General features: G+C 35.3%; 1 protein-coding gene across 3 annotated transcripts in view; it reads left to right on the top strand.

The window, feature by feature from the left end:
* The first annotated feature begins 192 nt into the window (after positions 1–192).
* LOC138700077 (cilia- and flagella-associated protein 161-like) overlaps positions 193–26,026 on the top strand; it is a 169,816-nt gene continuing 143,982 nt past the window's right edge. For all 3 annotated transcript variants that reach the window (XR_011332173.1, XR_011332175.1, XM_069826392.1), the window contains exons 1-2: positions 193–273; positions 512–601. Coding sequence is in view for 1 of the 3 variants with exons in the window: in XM_069826392.1 (XP_069682493.1) it covers positions 205–273; positions 512–601 (159 nt within the window). In the remaining 2 variants the exon portion in view is untranslated. The remainder of the gene's footprint in view (positions 274–511; positions 602–26,026) is intronic.

The following is a 26,026-nucleotide window of genomic DNA, read 5'->3' on the forward strand; positions in this document are numbered from 1 at the left end:
ACGAGACTACCGTTGCTAGGCTACCATAAACATTCACAGCTGTGTTTGCTTATTTTGACATTTTATCAATGAACTTTCGAACCTATCCATTAATTTCGTATTTCAATCAATCCGAAAGATCACGTTTACTTAAGACAAATTGAAAGGTGTATAGGAAAGGTGTATATCTTGGGTAACGTGTCAGTATTTCAAATAGAATTTATAATGAATGTCGGGAGATACAGCCCAAACACACGTGTTGGATATTGGCTTGAAATGTTATCTTTGGAAGAGGTAATTTAATCGAATAAACAATTTTTATTTCTTGATTAGTATAATTGAACTTTTAATAGATGTAATATTTCAATTAAGATTTTAGGTTAGTAAGAATGACAACCAACGAGAACTCGTTGATGACAGCAGTTCTTCGCACAGATGTGCTCATTTGTTTACAGTGTTTACACAATCACGAGGCCTGTAGAAGCGCTTATTTCAAACAAAGAAAGTAAAAGATTCCCTTTTTTTTTTCCAGGAGAAGTTGAAATTGTTCTTGAAAAAAAGAGAGAGAGGAGAATTACTCGTGCAAAAGGCTAGGAAACTGTTCTCTAATCTTTTGAAAGAGGTAAGGGGCCTAGACTTTCAGATACCGTATTTAGTTATTTTTTCAAATATTTAATAAATTGTTTGCAATTTGATTAAAGTATGCAAGTATCTATTGTATTGTAAAAAAATATTTATTGGTTCTTCAATCCTTAGTGGCCTTATAAGTAAGAAAATCCACTAATGTTAATGGTTAGCTAATGAGGTCTCAGTGGTGTATGCTTCATGCTTCATACTTCATAGTGTTACGTGTGCACTGCATGCCATAGTGTGACTCCTATTTTTTTTTTTTTTTGTGAGTAGAGGGAGAATTTATATGCATTAAAAATCATCAATATAGGCATCCATGTATGCCATAAAAAAGTGTATTTTCTCTTAAAATACAGAAATAGGCCTATGCATAAAAATATTAACTTATGATGTAAAAAAGCAATAGAGTAACAAGTAGCTAAATAATATTGTCTTATTTTATTCTTGCAGGAAACAAATAGTTTTCGAAATTTTCTGAGCTGAAGGAGTTCCTTCTGTCAATAAAAATGTTTTTGAATGAAAAAAAAAAAAAGATCTCTCTACATCCAATGACGTCACAGGACAGTAGCGCAAGGAGGCTATGTAGCTTACAGAATGAGAACTTCATAGTTTATCGCTCTCCCTGTAACACTTCGGTGATATCTCGAAGAAACATAGTCCTTGATTCCTGGCTTCAATTTTGTTACTGGCACTTTCGAATTTCTTCTGATAGTAGCCTATGTCTTCGGCAACAAAATATGTTTCATGTAGGTATCCAGGAAAGACAATGGCAGCTCTTTTCCTTCAGATATGTGATTGCGGCTGGTAATTCGTTAAAATTGATTTTAATAAACACTGGTTTCTCTGGAGGTTCTTCTCATTACAGGCATTCACAGCGGCTTGATTATTAACGTATATCGTACAGAAGTGACAACTAATTTGTAAATACAGGAGTTAGAAGAATAAACGTTCTAGGATAATCTCCATCCCTTCAAGTTTCAGAATCGCGCTTATGTTATATAAGATGTTTTTTCTTTCCAAATTTATAACCATTTACAGCAAGAGCAAGGCTTACTTCTAATTGAAATTCCATATACGTATTATTCATTTGCACGGGCCGCTGTGAACACTTCTATATTGCGACATGCTGCGATCATGAGTAATATTGACTTGTCAGTGTGGTGTTTTGTGTTGTCGTATACTGAGATCCGGCGTCAAACTAACCCCCCTTCAGCCGAGTCCCGCGTTGTGTCGAAGAAATTAAGGAAACAAGAAATATAAATGAAAGAAATAAGCAAGAAACAAAAAAAATGAAATTAACGCATTTAATTGTCTTGATTTCACAATTAAAAAACCGCTAAATATTAATTGCGAATACGTGTCGTCTTAGCTTGATCTTTCTTGGCAGTCTCTTCTCCAGCATCTGCTTATAAAGAGATTACACTTTACCTTGAATGCTTACCTACTACGTTCAGAGTAAGAATGAGTCGCTAATAAAATGATGACGTAATGAAATTGCTGTGTGAGATAATTTGTGTGAAGATTGGTAACTGTCGAGAAGGTTCCAACTTGTCTTACTCATGCATAATGATAAGAGCTAAGATTCCTAACATTTAACCTATTTCGTTCCTTGCCACATAGGCTATCTCTTAATATTTTAACATAATTGTACGTTCCATGCATCCCGCAGTAAAATAATATATTACTCTTATAAAAAAAGGGCCAAATGACGCATATAAACCTAAAAACTAAAAGGCTAAATAGGACAGAAAACACTTTGTAAAAATATAATTATTATTTATAATTACCCATTTTTACAAAGAAAACTGTCTTGAAACGATAGACAATGTAACTGTACTAAGAGACATTTAAATAACTTAATATTACTGCCGAAGATAGCCGAAGAAGATATTAAAATGTATACCCCCACCCCCCAAGGAAGTGGGTATTGTGTCGGCCCAGACATAGTTTGAGAAATGATGTTGCTGTTTAATCAACTGTCCTAAGACAGGTCTGAACCTCACAAGTGATACCAACAAGGCACCACTTATGAGGTAACTAGGCCAGGAGATAATGGGATAGGGTGGCTAGTTCCTTTCCCCCCTCCATTGCATACATCGCCGATTAACTACATATTACACTAATCAGACTTCAAATGTATATAAACAATTGTTCTTGCTCTGACATATCGTCACGTATGATGTACTGCCTGATAATACATATCAGCCAGAATCTCAGTCAGAGGCAATATACATATATACCGTGTGTTTATATACAGAGTGTTTTTTTTTTAATTATAGATATAAACTGCAGGAGTGAGTAGAAGACAGTGAAACAAGAAAAAAAAAAGTCCTAATTAGCATAAGTCCGAAAACCAGCCACTTCCAAAATCTATGGGGTTTTATTTTGTCTCGTCAGTACAGGTGCACTGGGGAAACATAACATCCGATATGCACTTCAGAAAGGAAGCGTTATAACATGTGCTCAATGTGACCTCCATTCATGATAAGGTAGACATCAGCATGGTTTCTCATCGACAATGGTACACGCTTGACTACCTCTGGCATGTTTTTAATGCCTTGAAAACCATTGATAATGCGTTCCCGTAGTTCTTTAACATTATCAACAGCACTGAAAGACACAATACACTTCAAATATCTTCAAACAAAAAATCTAAAGGGTTGAAGTCGGGGGATCTGGCGGACCATGGTGTTGGTAAGCAATGACCGATTCACCTGTTGTAGAAGCTTGTGCTTAAGAACTCTCGAACATTCAAATGAAAGTGAACCGGTGCTCCATCATGCATGTACCACAGCTGTCCTTCACAACGAGACATATCACGCAGAAGATCGTGTAGCTCACGTTGGAAAAATGTAGATACGCACAATCATTAAGTATGCTAGATAATAAATGAGGTTGCAAATGTACGAGGCATGTTCAAATTGGTCATTATATCTCGGAAACAGTTGATTTCCGGACCTATGTTTATTATAACTTTTTGTCCTTTTCGTTGCCCTTTAGTCACCCCTGTACTTGGTACCCATACTTTTAAAACAATCTGTATATATAGTTACGTATATCAACAATGCACTTCAATAACATTTGCGCATTGTTGGCAGAGTCCAATTTGTGCAGTTATGGAAGCTGTAATTTTGAAGTTTGTGCGCTAACATATACATTGTTACGTTAAACATATTCTGGAATTAAGCTACAATAGTACAATAAAGTTGTTCATTTAGTTCTTCGCTATCATTTCACAGGTTTTTTCGATAGCTTACTTAAGTTATCTCTTTTAATTTTAAAATTGAGAACAAAAAATTAAACTACAAAAAGCAGACGACGCCGAGACAAAGAAAATATAGAAATACAGAACAATTTGAAGTTACAGTCTCCGAGAACTGTGATGAAGGACATGAATAGGCCCTAATGTTATGATAAGCGAACTTTTTGCGAGTATTAGGAAAGTTATTATTTTTAAACCCTTCTTTGTTATATTTTCCCGAGGTCAGTGAATTATTTTTAACATCGTCTTCTGAAATTTCCATTGCACTAGCAATTTCTGCTAAAGTCTTTTACTTTTTGTTGTGGAAATCGGTATTTGCAAATTTCAAAGGCATTATCTTGGTTCAAATAGATCTAGTATTTATTTTTCTGTCCTAGCCAGTATTCAGAATTTGACATTATTTTTATTGTAAAGATATTACAAAAACGCCTATATAACAATGATAACCAAATATTTTCTTAAGCACATTATTCTCAAACACCCTTAACCTCCGTTTTTCAAGTAAGAGTCCAAGGTTCACAACCATAGAGAACAACCGGTAATATAACTGTTTTATACATTTTAATTTTCGTCTTTTTTGAGATCAGATTGGATGAATTTGCGTATGCCTTCAAATATAATTCATTAAAAAAAAGAAAAGAAAGAAAGGAAAAAGCACTCGATTTTGGACGTCATGGGAGAATAAGCGTGAGGAACCGAAAGAACCAGAATATACTATCGTACTCAACTCCAAAAATAACAAACAAACGTCTGTACAGTAAGTTAAGTTTTAAACGTATTTTATTATTTCTTTTAGTTCTAGAGCCTTAAGCATGAGTTGCAATTTGCTCCGGGTACTTTTACAGAATATTTACATATCCTCTTCTTTTTCTTTTCTAAATTAAGTTATTTATTTGTTGAACGATTTAAATTTTTTTATTAAACCGAAAAGTTAGTTCTTCTAACTTAAACATTCTCTTCTACCATTTGGTTTCCAGTATCTTTACTGCTGGCTATATTTATTTCAAGTCATATTTATATTTCTCATCAGTAAGTGAATATAAATACTCAGGACTCGAAATCAACGTTTTCACGAACTGGAATGTTTTGTTATTTTCGTGGATACAATGCTGTTGATGATAATCACGACAGAATTAATGACTATTAAGTTGACCCCGAGTATTACCATTAAATGTTTATATATACATCAATTAATATATTACAGTATAACAAATTCGGACACATGTCTTCGGGAATTTTCATCCCTTTAATTTATAACAGAAGGAAACAACGAACGATAGTCATTTCATTCAGGCGAAAAAATATATAGGCCTACCGGTATCGAATAAAACGCACACATCTTTAATAATTTACTTCGACGCGTATATTTTATTACTAGCGAAAGAAATAATTTGCGGCCCTAAACTTGTGACTGGAATCTTTGTTTCGCAAAGTCATTGAAATGAATACTCAGGTTGCAGTTTAAACAATAAGAAATTCGACTCGCTGTCCAGCACTGACCTATGATATCTGATCATTAGTTTGTTTGTTTGTTTAATCAACTGTTCGAAGACAGGTCTAACCTCACAAGTGATACCAACAAGACATCATTTATGAGGCAACTAGGCCAGGAGATAATGGGGTAGGGTGGCCAGTTCCTTCCCCCTCCTTTGCATACATCGCCGGCTGGTTATATATTACACTAATCAGACTTCAGAGTATAACCGTACAAACAATAATTGTTCTTCCTCTGCCACATAGTACCGTCGAGAGAAATGTACTGCCTGATAATAAATGTAGTACAAGGTGGGCCAGTCAAACGGAAAGATTTCAAGGCGCAGGAAAAGAATAAAAGTTACTATTATATCAATTTAACGAGTAGAAATGACAAGTACATGAATAACCATTAGGTATGCAACAAGAAAAAAAAATATTTCTTAAAAATTACGTCAGCCAAGTAACCTCCATTGAAACGCACACATTCTTCGAGTCTGGCCACGAACTGTTGCATAACCCCTCTCTGCATACTGACAGGTATGGCAGCGACCTCTTCTCTGTACATTGTTTTAGGACTGGAATTGTTCTGGGTGGATTGCCCCCAAACACCTTCGTTTTAAGGTGTCCCCATAGGAAGAAATCACATACCGTTAAATCAGGTGACCTAGGCGGCCAAGCGATATCCCCTTTCCGAGAAATGACGCGGCCCGGGAACAAAGCAGTCACAGTATCCATGGAAATTCTTGCGGTGTAGCTTGTTGCTCCGTCCTGTTAAAACAGTGTGTTTTCATTCACTAGAAAATGAGCAAGTTGTGGTGTAAAAAAAGTGCAGTAACGATGAGCACCATTTAACAAAACATGGTAGAGACAAACAACTTGGTTACTAGGAAACGCGGAGATAGTGACGTCACCGTCTAAGGAGTCATAAATTGTAAAGTAAGTAGGTAGAGAAGAGACAGTATTATATCCATTCTCACCCTCTCATATCAACAGTATATTTCTATCAAATCTTTCCGTTTGACTGGTCCATCTTGTACATATCAGTCAGAACCTCAATCAGAGGTGATTAACTCGATATGGAATAATACATATTGCTGAGTCCCGGTCCTTTTAATTTCTTGAACGCCGCGCTATTAATCTGAACCTCAACGATACTCAATGCATAATCAAACATATCAAAGCCATGCCTCAAGAGTAGTCTACTATAAATTAGCAAGAGTTTATACCAGTGGTTCCCTGGAGGGGGGGCGGTCGTGTAAAGAGCTGAGGAGGTCGCAAGCCGATTTATAAAATAATACAAAAACGCCTTATTAACATGCATATCTTACTTTGTACGGTATTTAGAAACATAATGTTGAACATAAAATAAAAAAAATATTGCAGCAGTTACAAAGTAGAAAGTAATTATTGTGAAAAGTGTGCCTGTTCTTTCAGAAAGTAGCCTCTGAAATCTGGACTACGTATTCAATATAGACACAGCGATATCATTTTCAATTTAGAGATTTCTCGCTTTTGTTTTGATGGCAATCGTAGTCAAGAAACTTATGTTGCATGAATACGAGGTTGCAAATGTTACAAAAAATTTAGTAGATTCTTTTGCAAACTCGAGGAATTTTTTTGATGCAAAACTGCGCAATGTTTTGCGCAAAAAAAGGTCTAGGTTTAACTTTACATTAATAGTTGTATATGTTTCAATGAGTTTTTCCTTTATATATAATAATAATAATAATAATAATAATAATAATAATAATGAGATAATTTAAATATTTATCCTGTGAGATATATATATATATATATATATATATATATATATATATATGTAAACATTGAGAAACTTGAAACAATTATTATTGTTAACGAGAACTGTTTGAAAAAATATTTCCTTAGTCTATTCTAAATTGTTTTGATGTCTGACAGTCTCTGACATTACTCGGCAGGGAATTCCAAAGTCAAGGGACAACCACAGTGAAAGAAGATAAGTATGAGGATGTTCGGTGGGAGGGAATGGATAATATTGAGGAGTGTTGTGATCGTGTGTCTAGATTATGGTGGATGGATGAATTTTGTAAACGAGACGCGAGATAGACAGGAATGGAGAAATGCAATATATGAAAGAGGAGAGAAAGACAGTGGATTTTCCTACGATCTTCTAGACGAAGCCAGGACAACATTTCGAAGGATGGTGTTACGTGATCAGTCCGGCGAATATTGCAGACGAAGCGGACGCACATATTACGAACACGTTACAGTCTCTTCGGCGAAATAACGCTTAGGTCAATAAACAGGATATCACAGTAATAGAAGTGGAACATCACGAGTGTTTGCACTAAAATCTTTTTCAGGAAAAAGGGCAGAAAGTTCTTCAATCGCTTAAGGCCGGTTACACACTACACCGAGAGATGTGTAATGTGAAATGTGCGCCGAGAAATGCGTAAGCGAGGCGAGAGAGCATTGTCCACACACACACAGCGCCCAGAAATGTGTAATGCGAACCAAAGAGTACAAAATAGAAATATAGTTGCGAGTGTCACGCGTTAGCCATCTTGATTCAATCTATAATTGCATTTGAATGGTGTAGCAGTTTTGTTTCCAGTTTTTAGAGTAATATTTTGATAAATTTAAATATGCCTGTCAGAGTGATGTATGGCAGAGGAAATAAGGAATCCAAGAAGTTACCTGGAATAATCTATCACGTGTATGTATGAGAGACTATGACATTACTATATACAGGAACGTAAGTATCGGATGCTGTTATCGTCTGTAGTGTATTAGCATTTAAATTTAATTTGTATTACAGCTTTCCAAATGATCCTGAGGTTAAAGCTGTTCGGACACCTCTTGTTGTCGTTGCAACACAGTTTGTTCCAGTCACTTCAGAGAGGAGGATATGGATCTCACGATCTTATCATATGTCTGTATCAGAAAGAGGGCTGTGCTGCTTTTATTTGCAGCCTGAAGAACCAAAGGTTAGTTAGATGAGCATTACGCTAATAGTTAACAATAATAATGGTATTTCTGTTCTCTACTGTGCATAAAGTATGCCCATTATGTTATTTATATAAATTATTATTTTCAGGAAAGAAGAAAAGTAAAACTTAAGTATGCTGAAATGCTTCTCTCTCTCGCTCTCACTACTGTTACACTTGTAGATGAAGCTGGGACCTTCATTATGTTATTGGAAGCCGACACTGAAATGAAATTCAGGTTTTGCCGAAGAAGAAGAATAAGGAATTGTTTTGTATGCAAAAAGAAGATTGCCACAGTGTAAACAGCAAGTGGTGAAACGATTGTGTGATTTGAAAGATGTGTTGGAAGCTCTAAAACGGAAAATCTTGTTTGAATACGAGTTTTGTGATATGAGTCACTGAGAGCAGAAGTGGTGTGAGTCAAAAATGGGTAATGAGGGTTAAAGTAAACATTCTGTAAAATACAGCGCAAAGTATTTTACAGAATTTTTACTTTAAACCTCATCACTCAATTTTGACTTACACTACTTCTGCTCTGAACGGCTCATATGTTACATTCCATTTCAAAGACTTTTGTACCTCTTCTCAAGAGATATATCAAAGGTTAATGATGAGAAGCAAAAGAAACAGTGTGTTGAAAATCTTAAAGCATTTAACGTAACAATTAATTTTCTTTTCCCTAAAGCATACAACTTTGTTAAAGAAGAATTTGATACAGGTCTTCCTTATCCTCCTATACAAATGCTACAGCATCGTAAATGCAATGGATTGTACAGATAAATGAGATATTCATATTCTCAGCATAATATAAATAAAATGTTAATATTACGAATAATTATGTGTTTTGTATGTTTATTATTATAGCCTATAGTTTGATCCTTAGAAATCATGCAATTGCTTAATAAAAATGTAACAGTGGATCCAGCCAAGAACCAATAGTTTAATAATACTAAAAAAAAGTAAGTAGTTTACATAAATTCGTAGTGCAAAACATGAATTAATAAAGCTGAACTCTTGTTTATTTTCTTTGAGAAGTTAAATTTTGATTGTTACTCCATTACCAAGAAAAGAAAAAGATTTACTTATTTATTTATTTCACTTTATTATACTTTTCTGTTCTACAAGCTTTACAGCATAGATGGGCATCGTGCCTCACTTGAGAAATAATGCCTCACTGACCTTCACAGAGCTTATCGCTCTGAGTGATATCTTCACAGTCCCCGTTCCTCCCTCCCGCAGCTCCTAGGCGTGGGCAGGTTCTATATCAGTTTCATAAGCAATATCAGTGGTGGCATAATGGCATTATCAAAGCAGTGTGTACGCGTTAGAAAACGATTATTTCATAAGAAATGAGAGGAAGAGTTTTTTTTTGCTGTTTAGAAGGGGAGAACATACGATGTATTTATTTATTTTTTTATTTTATTGGGTTATTTTACGACGCTGTATCAACATCTAGGTCATTTAGCGTCTGAATGAAATGAAGATGATAATGCCGGTGAAATGAGTCCGGGGTCCAGCACCGAAAGCATACGATGTATGTTACGCTCGAAAATCCTATTAGGCATTAATAAATTTAATATACAACATTACTCCTTATGTCATAAAAAAAAAACATGCTGAATTAGAAGGTAAGACAAATTAAATGCTATTTTTCGTACTATTCCGAAGAAAATTTATGATTTTAACATTTGCATAGTATACTAAATACGACATTATATCTTAAACACGCTGCATTAAAAGGTACGAGGAATTAAATGTTGTTTGTACGTATTATTTCCAAAATAAATTTATAAAAAAATGATCAAATGTGCGTAGAAAACGAAATATGATTTTCTGAAATTATTTTATGTCGAGAACGTGCAAATCTATTAAGTAATATTGATAAACGCCAGAATATTCAAGAAAATAAACGTAGACAACGTGATGGAATATTATTGGCTAGTTACGCAATTTCTCGCCTGTGATTTCAATCAATTCAATGATGGAGAAATAGTAAAGAGGTTTATGATTAAAGCTGCCGAATTAATTTGGCAAATTAAATACAAGTTTTCGAGTCTCTCACGTTAACCAAGCGCTTTCCTAATAATTCGCCACTGACCGCCTTAGCCATTACGATAAGGTGACGCATGTCACAGCAGTTTATATTTCCCATCCTACTCTGCAGTCTCCTCTCCTAGTAAACAAACTATTTCAAATCGAGTGCCTCACGTAACCGAAAATTGTGCCCATGTATGCCTTACAGCTTATGTTTACATGAAAAGTAATTCTGAGAATAAAGCCTAGAGAGAGACTCCTATCCCGTATCCTGATCAGGATCACTGGCTCAGAAATAAACTGCCTACTAAAGGATGCACTGGGAAGAATGGTGAAAGGGAGAAGAGTTCGGGGCAGAAGAATATATCAGATGATAGACGACATTAAGATATATGGATCATATGCGGAGACTAAGAGGAAGGCAGAAAATAGGAAAGATTGGAGAAAGCTGGGTTTGCAGTGAAAGACCTGCCCATGGGCAGAACACTTAGGCGTATGTATGTATGTATGTATGTATGTATGTATGTATGTATGTATGTATGTATGTATGTATGTATGTATTTTTTAAATTTTAGTGGGTTATTTTACAATGCTTTATCAACATCTTAGGTTATTTAGCGTCTGAATGAGATGAAGATAATAATGCCGGTGAAATGAGTCCGGGGTCCAGAACCGAAAATTACCCAGCATTTGCTCATATTGGGTTGAGGGAAAACCCCGGAAAAAAACCTCAACCAAGTAACTTGCCCCGACCGGGAATCGAACCCGGGCCTCCTGGTCGCGGCCAGACGCATTAACCGCTGCTCCACATGTATGTATGTATGTATGTATGTATGTATGTATGTATGTATGTATGTATGCATGCATGTAATTTTTTCCACTTGAACATAACGGAGTCATTAGGCTTTTCCATCTGTGACTGTCGTAATTGTTTTGTGTTTCTTCTAGAAAATACTCATAAAGCTGTTATTTAAAATCGTACTTCGAGTGGTATCCACCAGTCTCGGGTAAAATTATAGTTTTTTGCGATTTTATTTTTCGAATGGAGTCAAGAAACGGTATGGTAGTGGTGGGAGGGAGGATCGCAAACTGTAGTCTCGCCCAAAAGTGGGTCGTGCCTTCAAAAAGTTTGGGAGCCACTGGATTATACGAATGATATGCCATACAATAAAGCGGTACTGACAATGCCGACAGTGCCGTTGTCATTATTTTTTAAGAATTTAATTCACACTCCATTGAAAAAATGTATTGAAATATCATGTATTATAAATAATACCAAATTAAAACCATCTGGAACAGTCAATAGCCATTCTTTACGAGACGGAACGGCAAGGTTTCTGAAATTCACGAATCGGAACGCCGGTGCCGGTCTGCTCCTGTACATTAAATGGTGTCTACGATTGATGCCTTACGACACGGACAAATTTGTCAGACATTAGGCCTAGATATGAGCTGTTGATAGCAGAAGTGGTGTAAGTCAAAAATGGGTAATGAGGGTTAAAGTAAACATTCCGTAAAATACAGCGCAAAGTAGCAGTTAATATTCAATTTATTTAAACTATGGATAGCACGAAGGACATATTAATTGCTACTTTGCGCTGTATTTTACAGAATTTTCATTTTAAACCTCATTACCCAATTTTGACTTACACCACTTCTGCTCTGAACGGCTCATATGAGTACAGGAATGTAAAGGAGAATTGGCGCACTGTAGATATTCTCATTAGTTTTATTCGAGTAATGAGCAGGATCGGTGCTGTGTGATGTCATCTTTCAGAGTAATCGTGTTTTACTTTAAAACCATAGGCATCTAGAGCTCTGACATGAGTGGGCGGAGACAGGCTGATAAGCTTCAGTTTTACTGAACTCTACAAACAGTGACGACTTGTTCATCTGGTTTCGTGCACCTGTTATCCGCGAGAGTATTGATAACATTGTATGTACTCGTAGATTAATATAAAACATGTTTACAGCAGATAGATCTATTTTAATTCTTCGAAAATAAGGCTATAATACATTATATTGACAGTGGAATTTCTATGACGTAAAATAATACTGATCTGAATGACGGATAGAGCATGAGTGGATTAATATTCGTTGATAGAGTGTAGTAGGCTTTTTCCATTGCTAGTGATAAAATATAGTTTCACGACGTTTCGAAGGTCGGGTCTATCTTTGTCATCTGGTAAGAGGAAGATATAACCAATCTTCAAAACGTCGTGAAACTATTTTTTATCATTAGCAATGGAAAAAGTTCACTCTACTCTAGCAACCAATATAAACTAGTACTGTTGCAAACTGCAATATAATAAAAAATTCTTAACAACTTGTCTTTCAGCAAATAAAGCTTTCAGGTATAACTCCTTGTAAAGTTGATTTGAATAATTTCGAGGGAAAAATTGTTCCGGGGCCGGGTGTCGAACCGGGGACCTTTGGTTAAACGTACCAACGCTCTACCAACTGAGGTACCCGGGAACTCTACCAGACACATCGTAATTATTCAAATAAACTTTACAGGGAGTTATACCCGAAAGTTTTATTTGTATAATACACGTCACTGTTCGTTAACAGAAAACCACAATTTAAAGTCACACAGCGTTAGTGTGACGGGTTGCTTGACGGTTGTCAGCCCACTTTGAGGTCTGTGGATATAGAGGAAAAAATTGGATCGGTGTCTGGTAGAGTTCCCGGGTAACTCAGTTAGTAGAGCGCTGGTACGTTTAACCAAAGGTCCCGGGTTCGATGCCCGGCCACGGAACAATTTTTCCCTCGAAATTATACAACTTGTCTTTCAGTTGTTCTATTAGCACCTGTCAATCTTCTTCCTACTATTTGTCATTGGCATTATGTGATGACGTGTAATGAGATGACACTGTGAACTGAACCTTTTAACATGCTTGAGTAGGTACTTTACAGCAAATTAAACTCTTTGCTATTGCTGTCATACTCAGTAAATATATATATTTCTAAATTATAGACATCAGCTCAAAGAATTTGAGTGACCACAAGGGTCCTGAATACAATAAACATGTACAATATAATGTGATGTGATACATTAAAGAAAAAAAAAGTTAATTGTTGAAGGAAAATATAAGTTGAAATAGAGATGGTGATGTAATATTTGAAGAGAATCCTTGATAATATTTATAACAATAGACATTACATAATCATACATTTTCCCACATTAATATAAATACCGTTAATGGTGTTCCATTACTACATTCCCGTATCTCCACCATAGCGTATACACTCACTTCAATATCCGGCAAGGTCGTGATGAAATTTGTGGTGGACAAAACATACGTTGCAAAGGAGCTTTCTCAAGGCACTCCCGTTTCCCTCTGTCACAGTTCATTTCGCCCTCATTTCATCTATCATCCTGCAATAGTTAAAAATAGGCTGGGGTGAACACTTGGAGGCACAATAGTACGGGTTTGCGTTGCTGATGTAAGAAGGACTCTTCAGGACGGGATCTGGTTTTGTCAGTGCTGAGGCAGGATGGCTCATCTGTAAATCGTCGAATTAATGAATTACACCCAGGCCATCTATCGGACTTGAACAATCATTCCATATATAGAGAACCCAAAGGGACAAAGCAAGCCTAAATGCAAGGATCCGTAAGCAACCTTGCTGCGACATAACCTACAGACCACTGATTTGGATCAACCGTACTATAAATTGAATTGCGTTTCAGGAGAGAGGTGTATCGTATTTAGTGCATATGTAGGGGAGAGTTGGTTAAAACAAGATGGTCCGTCAAAACAGGATACCACATTTATTTCGTAGGAAAATGCTACCATTCTCAAATGAGGCATGTACTCCCTTCCTATACGCAAGCTCTTCACTGGCCAGTCATTACTTGGTGAGAATTCCCTCGTGTGTGTTGTGTGTATGAGAATTTAGAAAGCGCCGTGTTTCCTAAAATATTTCCTTCATTTTAAGGTGTTCATAACGAGGCATTTAACTTCAGCAGTCAATAGATAAATGTTTGAAATAATTCTATAGGCTAGTTATTGGTTCTCAATTGTAGTTCAGTTAAATTCGATATCTTTCTTCGTAACTATCGGTGCTTCATATTTTAAATTTCAGTGCGTGGTCTGACAAAACGAGATACACGCGGTTGACCAAAACGGGATAGTGTGTTGTTATTATGAAAATTCGCCAAGCTCGGTATTAAGTAGGACCAACAAATAATGACAGAAGACGAGGCAAGGCAGCAATACTGATCTCTTCACCTTAGAAGAATGAGCTTGCAGTAGCTGTGGAAGCAAGGGCAAGAAAAATGGTGAAGAAATTAAATTCTAAGAAATCGGAAATAGGTGTAAGTGTGGCAATACGTTTTCTGTGGAAAACAAGTCGAAAAGCAATTAAAAAAATATATATATATATTATATATACTGTATACATATATTTTTTTTTGATGTACCGAAGTACATATGATATCTCCATGCAGGTATTCTGCGTCATCATGTGATGAAAGAGTAATGGAACGGAGAAAAATTCTCTCCGGCGCCGGGATTTGAACCCGGGTTTTCAGCTTTACGTGCTGATGCTTTATCCACTAAGCCACGCCGGATATAACCCCGACGCCGGCTAGAATCGTCTCAGATTAAGCTCCATCTCTTGGGTTCCCTCTAGTGGCCGCCCTCTGCACTACGTCATAGATGTCTATGAAAGCAGGACCGAAGTCCATACATGTGTTGAGGTGCACTCGAACGAGTGACTGGTTGGCCGGGATCCGACGGTATAGGCGCCGTCTTAAATCACAAAGTGGCTTAGTGGATAAAGCATCAGCACGTAGAGCTGAAAACCCGGGTTCAAATCCCGGCGCCGGAGAGAATTTTTCTCCGTTCCATTACTCTTTCATCAAATTAAAAAAAATGTTACGTCCAATGACCCCTTGAACAGCTCTGAGGAGAAGAAAAATGAGGACAAAGATGGGGCATGTATTTATTGCAACGACCTCAATTGAAATTCAAAATCGGAAGAGGGGCGAATCCGGTGTGCCCAATGCCAAGAGTGGACTCATGAGGTGTGTGTGGCATAGATCCAGAAGATTGTGATGAATTCATATGCGATTTTTGTAAATGAACATTTTTCAATTTGAATAATTATAACATTTATAATAATTAATAGCAATATAATGTACAAATTGACATAAAAATAATTTTTTGTGTTCATACTCATGTTTTGTGTGCAATTTTTGTGACTTATTCATTCATATTTCAACAATTTCAATTGATTTATATAACTATCTCGTCTTATCCAACCAGTTTGGCAAATCGGGACACTTGCACAACTTAAAATATACATTATTTTCCTCTTAAGCATTGTGATACAGAGCACATTTCCAAATCACTTATTAAAATACATTCCTTAAGGGACTCATAAACAATAATTGAGCCTTTCAGAGCAAAAGTGGTGTAAGTCAAAATTCGGTAATGAGGTTTAAAGTAAAAATTCTGTAGGATTCAGCGCAAAGTAGCAATTAATATGTCCTTCGTGCTATCCACTGACTATTAATAGTTTAAATAAATTGAATATTAATTGCTACTTTGCGCTGTATTTTAAAGAATGTTTACTTTAAACCTCATTACCCATTTTTGACTTACACCACTTTTGCTCTGAACGGCTCAATTGTTTCTTATTCCTCTCAGTGATCCACTCTTAAACAGTGTTGCCATATTTAGCGATAAGTCGCTAAATCTAGGAAATTTTGAATCAGTCTCGGCGACAAATTTTGTAAAATACGATTAGCGACTTTTCTGATGATTTTTATATTCTTCCACTTTTTTCTTTCTTATAAGTTAAAACATTTAACTGAAGTCATACACTTCTTAGTTTTAGAAGAGGCCTAGGTGCATGACTGAGTAGTCTAATGATTCATACGTGGAAGCCCTGATTTCATATATTTGTGATCAGTGATCAGGGATGAAAGATGCTGATTCAATGATTCTCTCGGGTTAGGTCTCTCTCTCAATGCTACTGCTCCAACACCCATAGACGGTGGCAACTTTAACTCATACATGACGAGTCGCGAGCTGCAGCTAATGTAATCTTGGTTCTTCCCGCAACGCGGAGATTTTCCACTCCGAACCGACCCGAGGCAAACGTGTTTTGGAATTTTGTGCCGACAGTTCGTGTGGAGCAAATGAGACTAGTTTTTGCTGGTTTTACTATATTTTAATATATAAGACTTAAAAAGTGTTAGATTTCACAAAAAAAAAAAAAAAATTGTGGTCAAACGCTTAGGTGAAAATTTCCACGCTAACAATTTGCCAGAAAGTGTAGGATTAAGCGCAGTGTATTCACTATCAGCTGTTCCCACACCTTCCACCTCAACATCACAGCTGTCAACATTACAATCAGACTCCGCAGAAGAAGGTGACGACGAGGAAATGATATTTTCCTCCGCATATGTGGGTTTTGCTTATTTTTATTTATTGATATTAATTATTAAATTTTAGGACATTTCTGAGAATTTCTTAACAAATTTTGGAGAGATTTAGCTCCTTTTTGTTGAAAAGTTAGGAGATTGTAGGGCGAAATGTTTACAAGAGTGCTCTTAAATCTGGTGCAAGAGGCAGGGCCGTATTTAGACATTCTGCCACCCGGAGCAGTTTATATTTTTCCGTCCCGTTTTTAATCGATTCATTGCAATGCAAACAATCAATATGATCATTATTTCGAAAATTCTAGCAGTCATAAATCATGTGTAGATACTGAGTTTCAAACAGAGGAGTTCTGCTCTTGGAAGAATTGATGTAAAATTGGCAGTCATACAGTATAACTTAAAAATGCTTTTTTAAATATAAAAATAAGTTTTTGAAATAATACTTAAGTAATATTCTTTTATAAATTAATTTAATTTACCTTTCACTACGTTGTATCCTACTTATCTATACTAATAATAAATGTGTAGCCGAAATTTTTCTGGTAATTTTCGATTTTCCAAAAATAATTGGTCCTAACATATATAATTAACCACCCTGAAACCGAAAATCGCTTTTTTGAAATTTTTGTTTGTATGTCTGTCTATCTATCTGTCTGTCTGTATGTTTGTTACCTTTTCACGCGATAATGGGTGAACGGATTTCGATGAAAATTGGAATATAAATTATGTTCGTTGTAACTTAGATTTTAGGCTATATGGCATTCAAAATACATTATTTAATAGGAGGGTTATAAGGGGGCCTGAATTAAATAAATCGAAATATCTCGCTTATTATTGATTTTTGTGAAAAATGTTACATAACAAAAGTTTCTTTAAAAATAATTTGCGATAATTTGTATTCCTTGAAAAAGTTTGATAGGACTGATATTTAATGAGATAAATGAGTTTTAAAATTAAAATAACTGCCATCTAAGGCCGTATAATGAAATAAAAAACAAATGACTTCGTCTATAAGGGGCCTTGGACAGCAACAATCGAAAGCTATGAAAGATAGCCTACAGAGAATGTTTCTGTTTGTATGAAGTATTATCGGAAACTAAATTAACCGATTTGTATAATTAATTATTATTTCACCATTGGAAAGTGTAGTTTCTCTATATGGACATAATGCTATAATGTTATTACAGTAACTTCTGATATAATATAATGTAATATAATATAATATAATATAATATAATATAATATAATATAATATAATATAATATAATATAATATAATATAATATAATATAATATAATATAATACAATATAATATAATATAATACAATTTAATATAATATATGTAATGTAATATTATATAATATAATTTAAGTTATTTGAAGGGTTCAGAACCATAGTGGGCCAAACGCCATTTACTGAATACGTAGAAAACAAGGGTTAAAATGAAGTTATTATCATAATTCAATGGAAACCTATAACAAGTGAAATAAAGTATACACATTAAATCTAAATGATGTCAATGTTCATTAAACTATGGTTGCATGTAATAAAAATTAGAAACATGTTAAAGGAATTGTCATTGCACCAATGAGTGGTCTCTGGACCAAAATGATCGCATTTTAATTATTTGGATGCAATTTAAATTAAGTAATATATTAAACTATTTATCCTTCTATCAAACACGAATGTTCCCTGGATCAAATGTCCTATTTTAATAATGTAATTACTTTATATTTATTTCTAACGGGTGCAGCGGAGCGCATGGGTACGGCTAGTGGTAAGAAATAAAATGTCACTCTCACTTACTAACGAAGAACTGTTGTCCATGATATCTACTGTATCTGTATGATTTGATTCAACAATATTATCACTGAAATCAGAAGGAGTGGATACAGAATTACTTATCAGATTGTTTGACCGAACTTTTGGAATCGGATTTCTTAAAAAATAATTATAGTTTTGGAATTTGTCTTATTAAGTCATTCTTTCAAACAGTCCATTCTTTTGATTTTTTTTACATTGCGCACCACTTAATTTAATTCTATAGCCACTGATTCTTTAATAATTAATTAATCACTAAATCACATCTCTTATCAGACAGTAAATTTCACTTGAAGATATGTGTCCGAGGAAGAATAATTTGTTTACATCTGAAGTCTGATTAGTGTAATATGTGGCTGGTCGACGATGTATGCACTGGAAGGGGAAAGGAACTGGCCACCCTAACCCATTATCTCCTGGCCTAGTTGCCTGATAAGTGGTACCTTGTTAGTATCACTTGTGAAATTGACACCTGTCTTCGGACATTTGACTAAACAACAACACTAATTCACACACTAATTGACCAAACTACCAGGCTACCATCATTTCGCATATGCAACTGTAAATAAACGTAACGTAAATAGTTCAACAGTAAGCACTGTATTGTTTGAAAAATAAGTAAGAACGTTTTGGTTCGCAATTGTTTGATCGGGTATGCTATATTATCTTTAAGTACACGGCCACTAACTATTAATCTGTCAGTCCCTTTCCATTATTTTCTTACAACATTAAATGCCATTGTCGTTATTTTTAGCCTAATTCCATAAAAATATCACTATTTTAATGTATACTATATGTTTACTGTTGCTTTGAGAATGAGAACGACACCGCGCCGTTTCACAGATGAATTGGTAATCGGTGTTTGTTGTAGCCTTGATCACTTATTATGATCAGAGTTTGTAGCAAAAATATTCTTTTGTTCGTTCTGGGTTTGTTCTAATGTCATATCATGATTCTTTTTCGGAAATAATGACTAAGTACCGATTTTTAAAGTGTTTCCCCCCCTCGTTCATAAAAATTCGCGAATGATTAGCAGACCCTTCGCGCAAAAATTCTGCCCCCCCCCCCCGATCTCCCCATAAGTAAATATGAACCTGGCAAAAGAGCTATAGGGCTATAATAGCTCTCTTGATCTGGTGGATACAACGTCCTAGTGCGCACACTCTGTTCATGCACTCCAGTTCAGTCTCTGCTACCGGATCGAAAACATTTTGTGCATAATTTTTGTTCGTTGAAGTACACTGATCCAACTACTGTAGTAGTAAATGGAGTTGACAAGTGAAAATACTGCATTATTCATTTTATAAAAGAAACTGAAGTTCGATCTGTAATATGGGTAAAATTGCCAACCCTCCCGTATTTCCCGGGATCCCCCGTATTTGTCCTCTAATTTTTTTAAACAGTCTCCCGCTCCCGTATTTTTCTTCTCTTCTAGCATTTTCTCTCTTATTTTTGTATAATGTAAAAATTATTCTAAATATTTGATTTTGCCGTGAATGATGATTGTTTATATGATGAATTTTGTTGTTCATGAAATGAATTAAGATGTGCAGTCTTTATAGGAGGTAATGCTTGCCAGAAATGGGTTTTAATTTTAAACAATACCGGTATTAAAATTATAAACATATAAAAACTGGCTAGTTTTGCTCTAAGCATACCAGGTAATAATGCTCATACAAAGAGGGTATTTTATCTCATGAACAGTAATTGCATATTATGATCAAAACAGGAGTACAACCAGAGCCATCTACAGTTACAAGCCGGAGCATGGGTAGGTTTGGCAACGCTGAGAGGAGGCGGGCGGAGGCGAAATAAAGGCATGACATTTGACGTTTTAGTGCTTTGATTTCGTTGTACATGTACATTTTCGACAATAATTGATATAAAACTAAGTGCATATGATTAAGATTCAGTGTATTGATGTACGTAATTTATTACGGAATCCGAAATGGTATTTTGAGTTTCAGAATACCGCGAAAGCACTTGCATACAGCCACTTATAACTTTAATAGTACATTATGCAACGAGCCTATAATGGTAGTAATTAAGACGCAAGTATGATTGTTTATGAAACGAGCGCAAGCGAGTTTCATAATTTTCATACGAGCGTCTTAATTATCACTATAGGCAAGTTTCATACGACTTTTTATGCTCGACCATATTTCTAACTTGAAATTATTTAAAATTAGGTCTTCTTATGGTTATGTGCGAACGGACCTTAATTGTGAGATGTGCGCAGACGCGAAAGTACTGATTTTTTCCGAGGCCGAATGTCATTGACCTTGGCAGAGAACAAGATGAAGATTACTCTGATATAACCTGGAAATTGATTTAGAATTGAAAAACGAGATGACAAATTGAATTTATTTGAATATTATTTACAATTAACGCTAATTATTATATTTAACAGAACATAACCTTCTGCGACAGTATTGGATTTCCAGCCTCCGTGACTTTTGTCTTTCGATTGCATATCCGAGAATAATCGATATAACGGTACAAAGCTGACTTGTCATTGGCTGAACACCTGAACTTTAATGAGTAGGTGTACTTTAATGACATGCATTAAAGGACTGCTACCAGGTGTATAATTACTACATTTCGGCATGGTCGAGCATAAAAAAATAAAAGCACATCTGTTTTTTATTGATGGTACAATGCAAAATAAATAAATACTTAAAGAAATGTTACTTGTACCAAAAATAAACAAAATAACGACGTACTTTCGCAGTACCCTATTCCAATGAATTAACCATTATGTGGGTAGTAAATTGACAATGTTTTGCCGCTTTATGTTGTTTCACCTCTGGCGTGAAAGGTGCAAGATATCATATACATTTTAATTTCATATAATTATCTGTCGTGCTTTTCAATAAATATTTCAGATGCCCAGGAAGCCAGTTTTAGTTTGAACCTGGCCAGTCACCATAACAATACTGTTATCCTAAATTATTTGTTATAAAGTTTTTAAAATACGGAATAATTTTAAATAAATATAACTACAGAAAACTGCAAATTAAATAAAAATATAAACAGAGGAAACTACTGACATATTATAATAAATTATGAGGATGTAAATACAGTTAGGCCAAGTAGCCTATAAAGATCTATGAAAAAATGAAGAAACATACCTTCAACACAATATGTAACAAAACATATCAATATCTATTAAGTATGTGCCAATTAGCGTAAACTCAGTGAACTTTAAATCCTGTAAATACGAAGTGAAAAGAAACATATTTATAACTAATTTATTGCGAAAGAAATAATATTAATAAACAAACCTTGAAAACCAACAAATTAAGTGTATGCATCTACAAATTATAAGTAGTTCTGACGTATAGCAGGCATTCCGAATCTTCAACAAAACAGTAACATTTATGGGATCACAAAACAGCTGGTTACAATGAACTTGAAAATCAACGGCGGAACTTTATTGATATAGCAGGCGAGACCTAACAATTTGGCTACAATTCTGATACACCGCAAACCACAAGTAAGACTATAAAAATGTAGTTTATACAGTATTTAATATTTAGAAGAATTGTCAATCACTTTATGTTTAATAATAACCGTAAAAATTGCTAACGACTGCAGCTATATTTTCATTTATTGTCTTGTTTTTATCGCCAACACGCAATTAGTTTATAATACATCAACAATAAAATTAACGTTTGGTACGACCGCGAACATAATTCCATCGACATACACTTATATTGTAACATTAATTTACATTGAAAATTGACATTAGCACAAACACGTGTTCTGGAAAGTAGGCCTCCGGTTGACAGTTAATTACAGTGTTGCCGACGTATGGCTCCGGCTTGTAACTGAAGAAGGCTCTGGTACAACACATCTAATCAAATCACCATTGACTTTCACCATTGTTAAGAAAAGGAGTCCTGGTTGAGACAAGTTACCTGGTTGAGGTTTTTTCCGAGATTTTCCCTCAACCCAATATGAGCAAATCCTGGGTAACTATCGGTGTTGGACCCCGAACTCATTTCACCGGGATTATCACATTCACTTCATTCAGACGCTAAATAACCTGAGATGTTGATATAGCGTCGTAAAATAACCTACTAAAAAAAAGGAAAGGAGAGGGTCCAGAATAGATCCTTGCGATATACCACAACTAATATTAAACCAGGGATGTGCTGGCAATAAAAAAAGTTGGGCTGCCAGCGGATAGATACGGAGCAAGGGAAAGGGGAAACAATTTATTGTAACTTAAAACAATAATAATAATAATGAAGTAAGTTCGGAAAAGACAAACTATATGATTATTTCTCGTGACCAGAACACTGTACGAAATGGAAATATAAAAACTGGAAATTTAAACCTTTGAAGAGGTGGAAAAAATTCAAATATCTTGGAGCAGCAGTAACAAATATAAATGACGCTCGGGAGGAAATTAAACGCAGAATAAATATGGGAAATGCCTGTTATTATTCGGTTGAGAAGTTTTGTCATCCAGTCTGCTCTCAAAAAAGCTGAAAGTTAGAATTTACAAAACAGTTATATTACCAGTTGTTCTGTATGAGTGTGAAACTTGGACTCTCACTTTGAGAGAGGAACAGAGGTTAAGGGCGTTTGAGAATAAGGTGCTTGGGAAAATATTTGGGGCTACGAGGGGTGAAGTTGCAGTATAATGGAGAAAGTTACACAAGGCAGAACTGCACGCATTATATTCTTCAACTGACATAATTAGAAACATTAAATTCAGACGTTTGAGATGGGCAGGACTTGTAGTACGTATGTTGGGGGGTCGGAGGGAAAATACCTTTGGGCAGGTCGAGACGTAGATGGGAGGATAATATGAATATGGATTTGAGGAAGGTGGAATATGATGGTAGGGTCTGGATTAGTCTTGCTCAGGATAGTAACCGATGGCGAACTTATGTGATGGCGGCAATGAACCTTCGGGTTCCTTAAGAGCCATAAATAAGTAATAATAATAATAATAATAATAATAATAATAATAATAATAATAATAATAATAATAATAATAATAATAACAATAACAATAATAATTTTTACTTTTTAAATAGATTCCAAACTGTCATTTCATTTCACCGATAGGTTCAGCTCAGCTGCGGAACGCACTCGAGTATCAGTGTCGAGGCGATGATTTCTCAACCAGGACAGTACAAAACAGGACCGCGTCCCATTCTTTCATAGGTTTGCCGATCATTTTAATAGTCATTAAACTGGACAAGTGGGAGACTGTAAGCTTAGTTCTTTCAAAAGTGGCAATGCCATTCATTACGCCAAAGCCTCTTTCAGCTTCCGCGCTTCTAATGGCGATAGAATTCGCGATTTTTTTTTTTTAGTTTCGGCTGTATTTAAAGGCAAAGGGGTATTTTTGTAGGAAATCTCCAATAAGCAGTGCAAAAGCCGCTAAATTCCTATATTTTGAATCGATCGCTTTAGCAGAATGTAGAAAATGAGATGGTAAAGTTAGAAAAGTGAGTTAATTTTACTGATTTTTCTTCGCCAGCTATTTTAACAAAGAACTTGAAGGAAAAAAAAACTTAACAATGGACTCCCGCGAGTTTCCTTCAGCACATCCCTGTCTCAAACTCAGAGTAATCACCATCAAAATAAACATATTGCTGACGGTTATGCAGGTATGTTTTAATTTATGCCGTAGTAATAAAGTGTAGAAATTAATGTTTTATGAGGGACACAATCAAAAGCTTTTGAAAGGTCGCATAATATATTGCCAAAGTACTATCATGATTATCAAAACCAGAGATAACTGTAGAAACTAAATTCTCAGTTGCACCAAGAGTAAACAAACTCTGATTCGATGACTTTTGAACATACTGCCAAGATAGAGATTGGCCTATAATCAGGTCCGTAGCTACGAATGGGCCACATAATAATAATAATAATAATAATAATAATAATAATAATAATAATAATAATAATAATAATAATAACAATACTTACTTATTTACAAATGGCTTTTAAGGAACCCGGAGGTTCATTGCCGCCCTCACATAAGCCCGCCATTGATCCCTATCCTGAGCAAGATTAATTCAGTCTCTACCATCATATCCCACCTCCCTCAAATCCATTTTAATATTATCTTCCCATCTACGTCTCGGCCTCCCCAAAGGTCTTTTTCCCGCCGGCCTCCCAACTAACACTCTATATGCATTTCTGGATTCGCCCATACGTGCTACATGCCCTGCCCATCTCAAGCGTCTGGATTTAATATTCCTAATTATGTCAGGTGAAGAATACAATGCGTGCAGCTCTGCGTTGTGTAACTTTCTCCATTCTCCTGTAATTTCATCCCTGTTAGCCCCAAATATTTTCCTGAGAACCTTATTCTCAAACACCCTTAATCTCTGTTCCTCTCTCAAAGTGAGAGTCCAAGCTTCACAACCATATAGAACAACCGGTAATATAACTGTTTTACAAATTCTAACTTTCAGATTTTTTGACAGCAGACTAGATGACAATAGCTTCTCAACCGAATAATAACACGCATTTCCCATATTTATTCTGTGTTTAATTTCCTCCTGAGTATCATTTATATTTGATATTTGAATTTTTCCACCTCTTCGAAGGATAAATCTCCAATTTTTATATTTCCATTTCGTACAATATTCTGGTCACGAGACATAATCATATACTTAGTCTTTTCTGGATTTACTTCCAACCCTATCGCTTTACTTGCTTCAAGTAGAATTTCCGTGTTTTCCCTAATCGTTTGTGGATTTTCTCCTAACATATTCACGTCATCCGCATAGATAAGAAGCTGATGTAACCCGTTCAATTCCAAACCCTCTGTGTTATCCTGAACTTTCCTAATGGCATATTCTAGAGCAAAGTTAAAAAGTAGAGGTGACAATGCATCTCCCTGCTTTAGCCCGCAGTGAATTGGAAAAGCATCAGATAGAAACTGGCCTATACGGACTCTGCTGTAAGTTTCACTAAGACACATTTTAATTAATCGAACTAGTTTCTTGGGAATACCAAATTCAATAACAATATCATATAAAACTTCTCTCTTAACCGAGTCATATGCCTTTTTGAAATCTATGAATAACTGATGTACTGTAGGCCTACCCTTATACTCCCATTTTTTCTCCAATATCTGTCGAATACAAAAAATCTGATCAATAGTCGATCTACTACGCCTAAAACCACACTGATGATCCCCAATAATTTCATCTACATATGGAGTTAATCTTCTTAAAAGGATATTCGTCAAAATTTTATACGACGTCAACAAAGTTACTACAGTTAGTCTTGTCTCCCTTCTTAAAAATAGGTACGATTATGGACTCCTTCTATTGTTCTGGTACAATTTCCTTTCCCCAAATTGCAAGTACAAGTTTATAAATTTCGTTAGATAATGCGCTTCCACCCTCTTGTATTAATTCTGCTGGAATTTGATCAATACCTGGAGACTTGTAATTTTTCAGATTTTCTATTGCAATTTCTACT

This window comes from Periplaneta americana, chromosome 5 (assembly GCF_040183065.1).
Source record: "Periplaneta americana isolate PAMFEO1 chromosome 5, P.americana_PAMFEO1_priV1, whole genome shotgun sequence".
In the NCBI taxonomy this organism is placed as follows: domain Eukaryota; kingdom Metazoa; phylum Arthropoda; class Insecta; order Blattodea; family Blattidae; genus Periplaneta; species Periplaneta americana.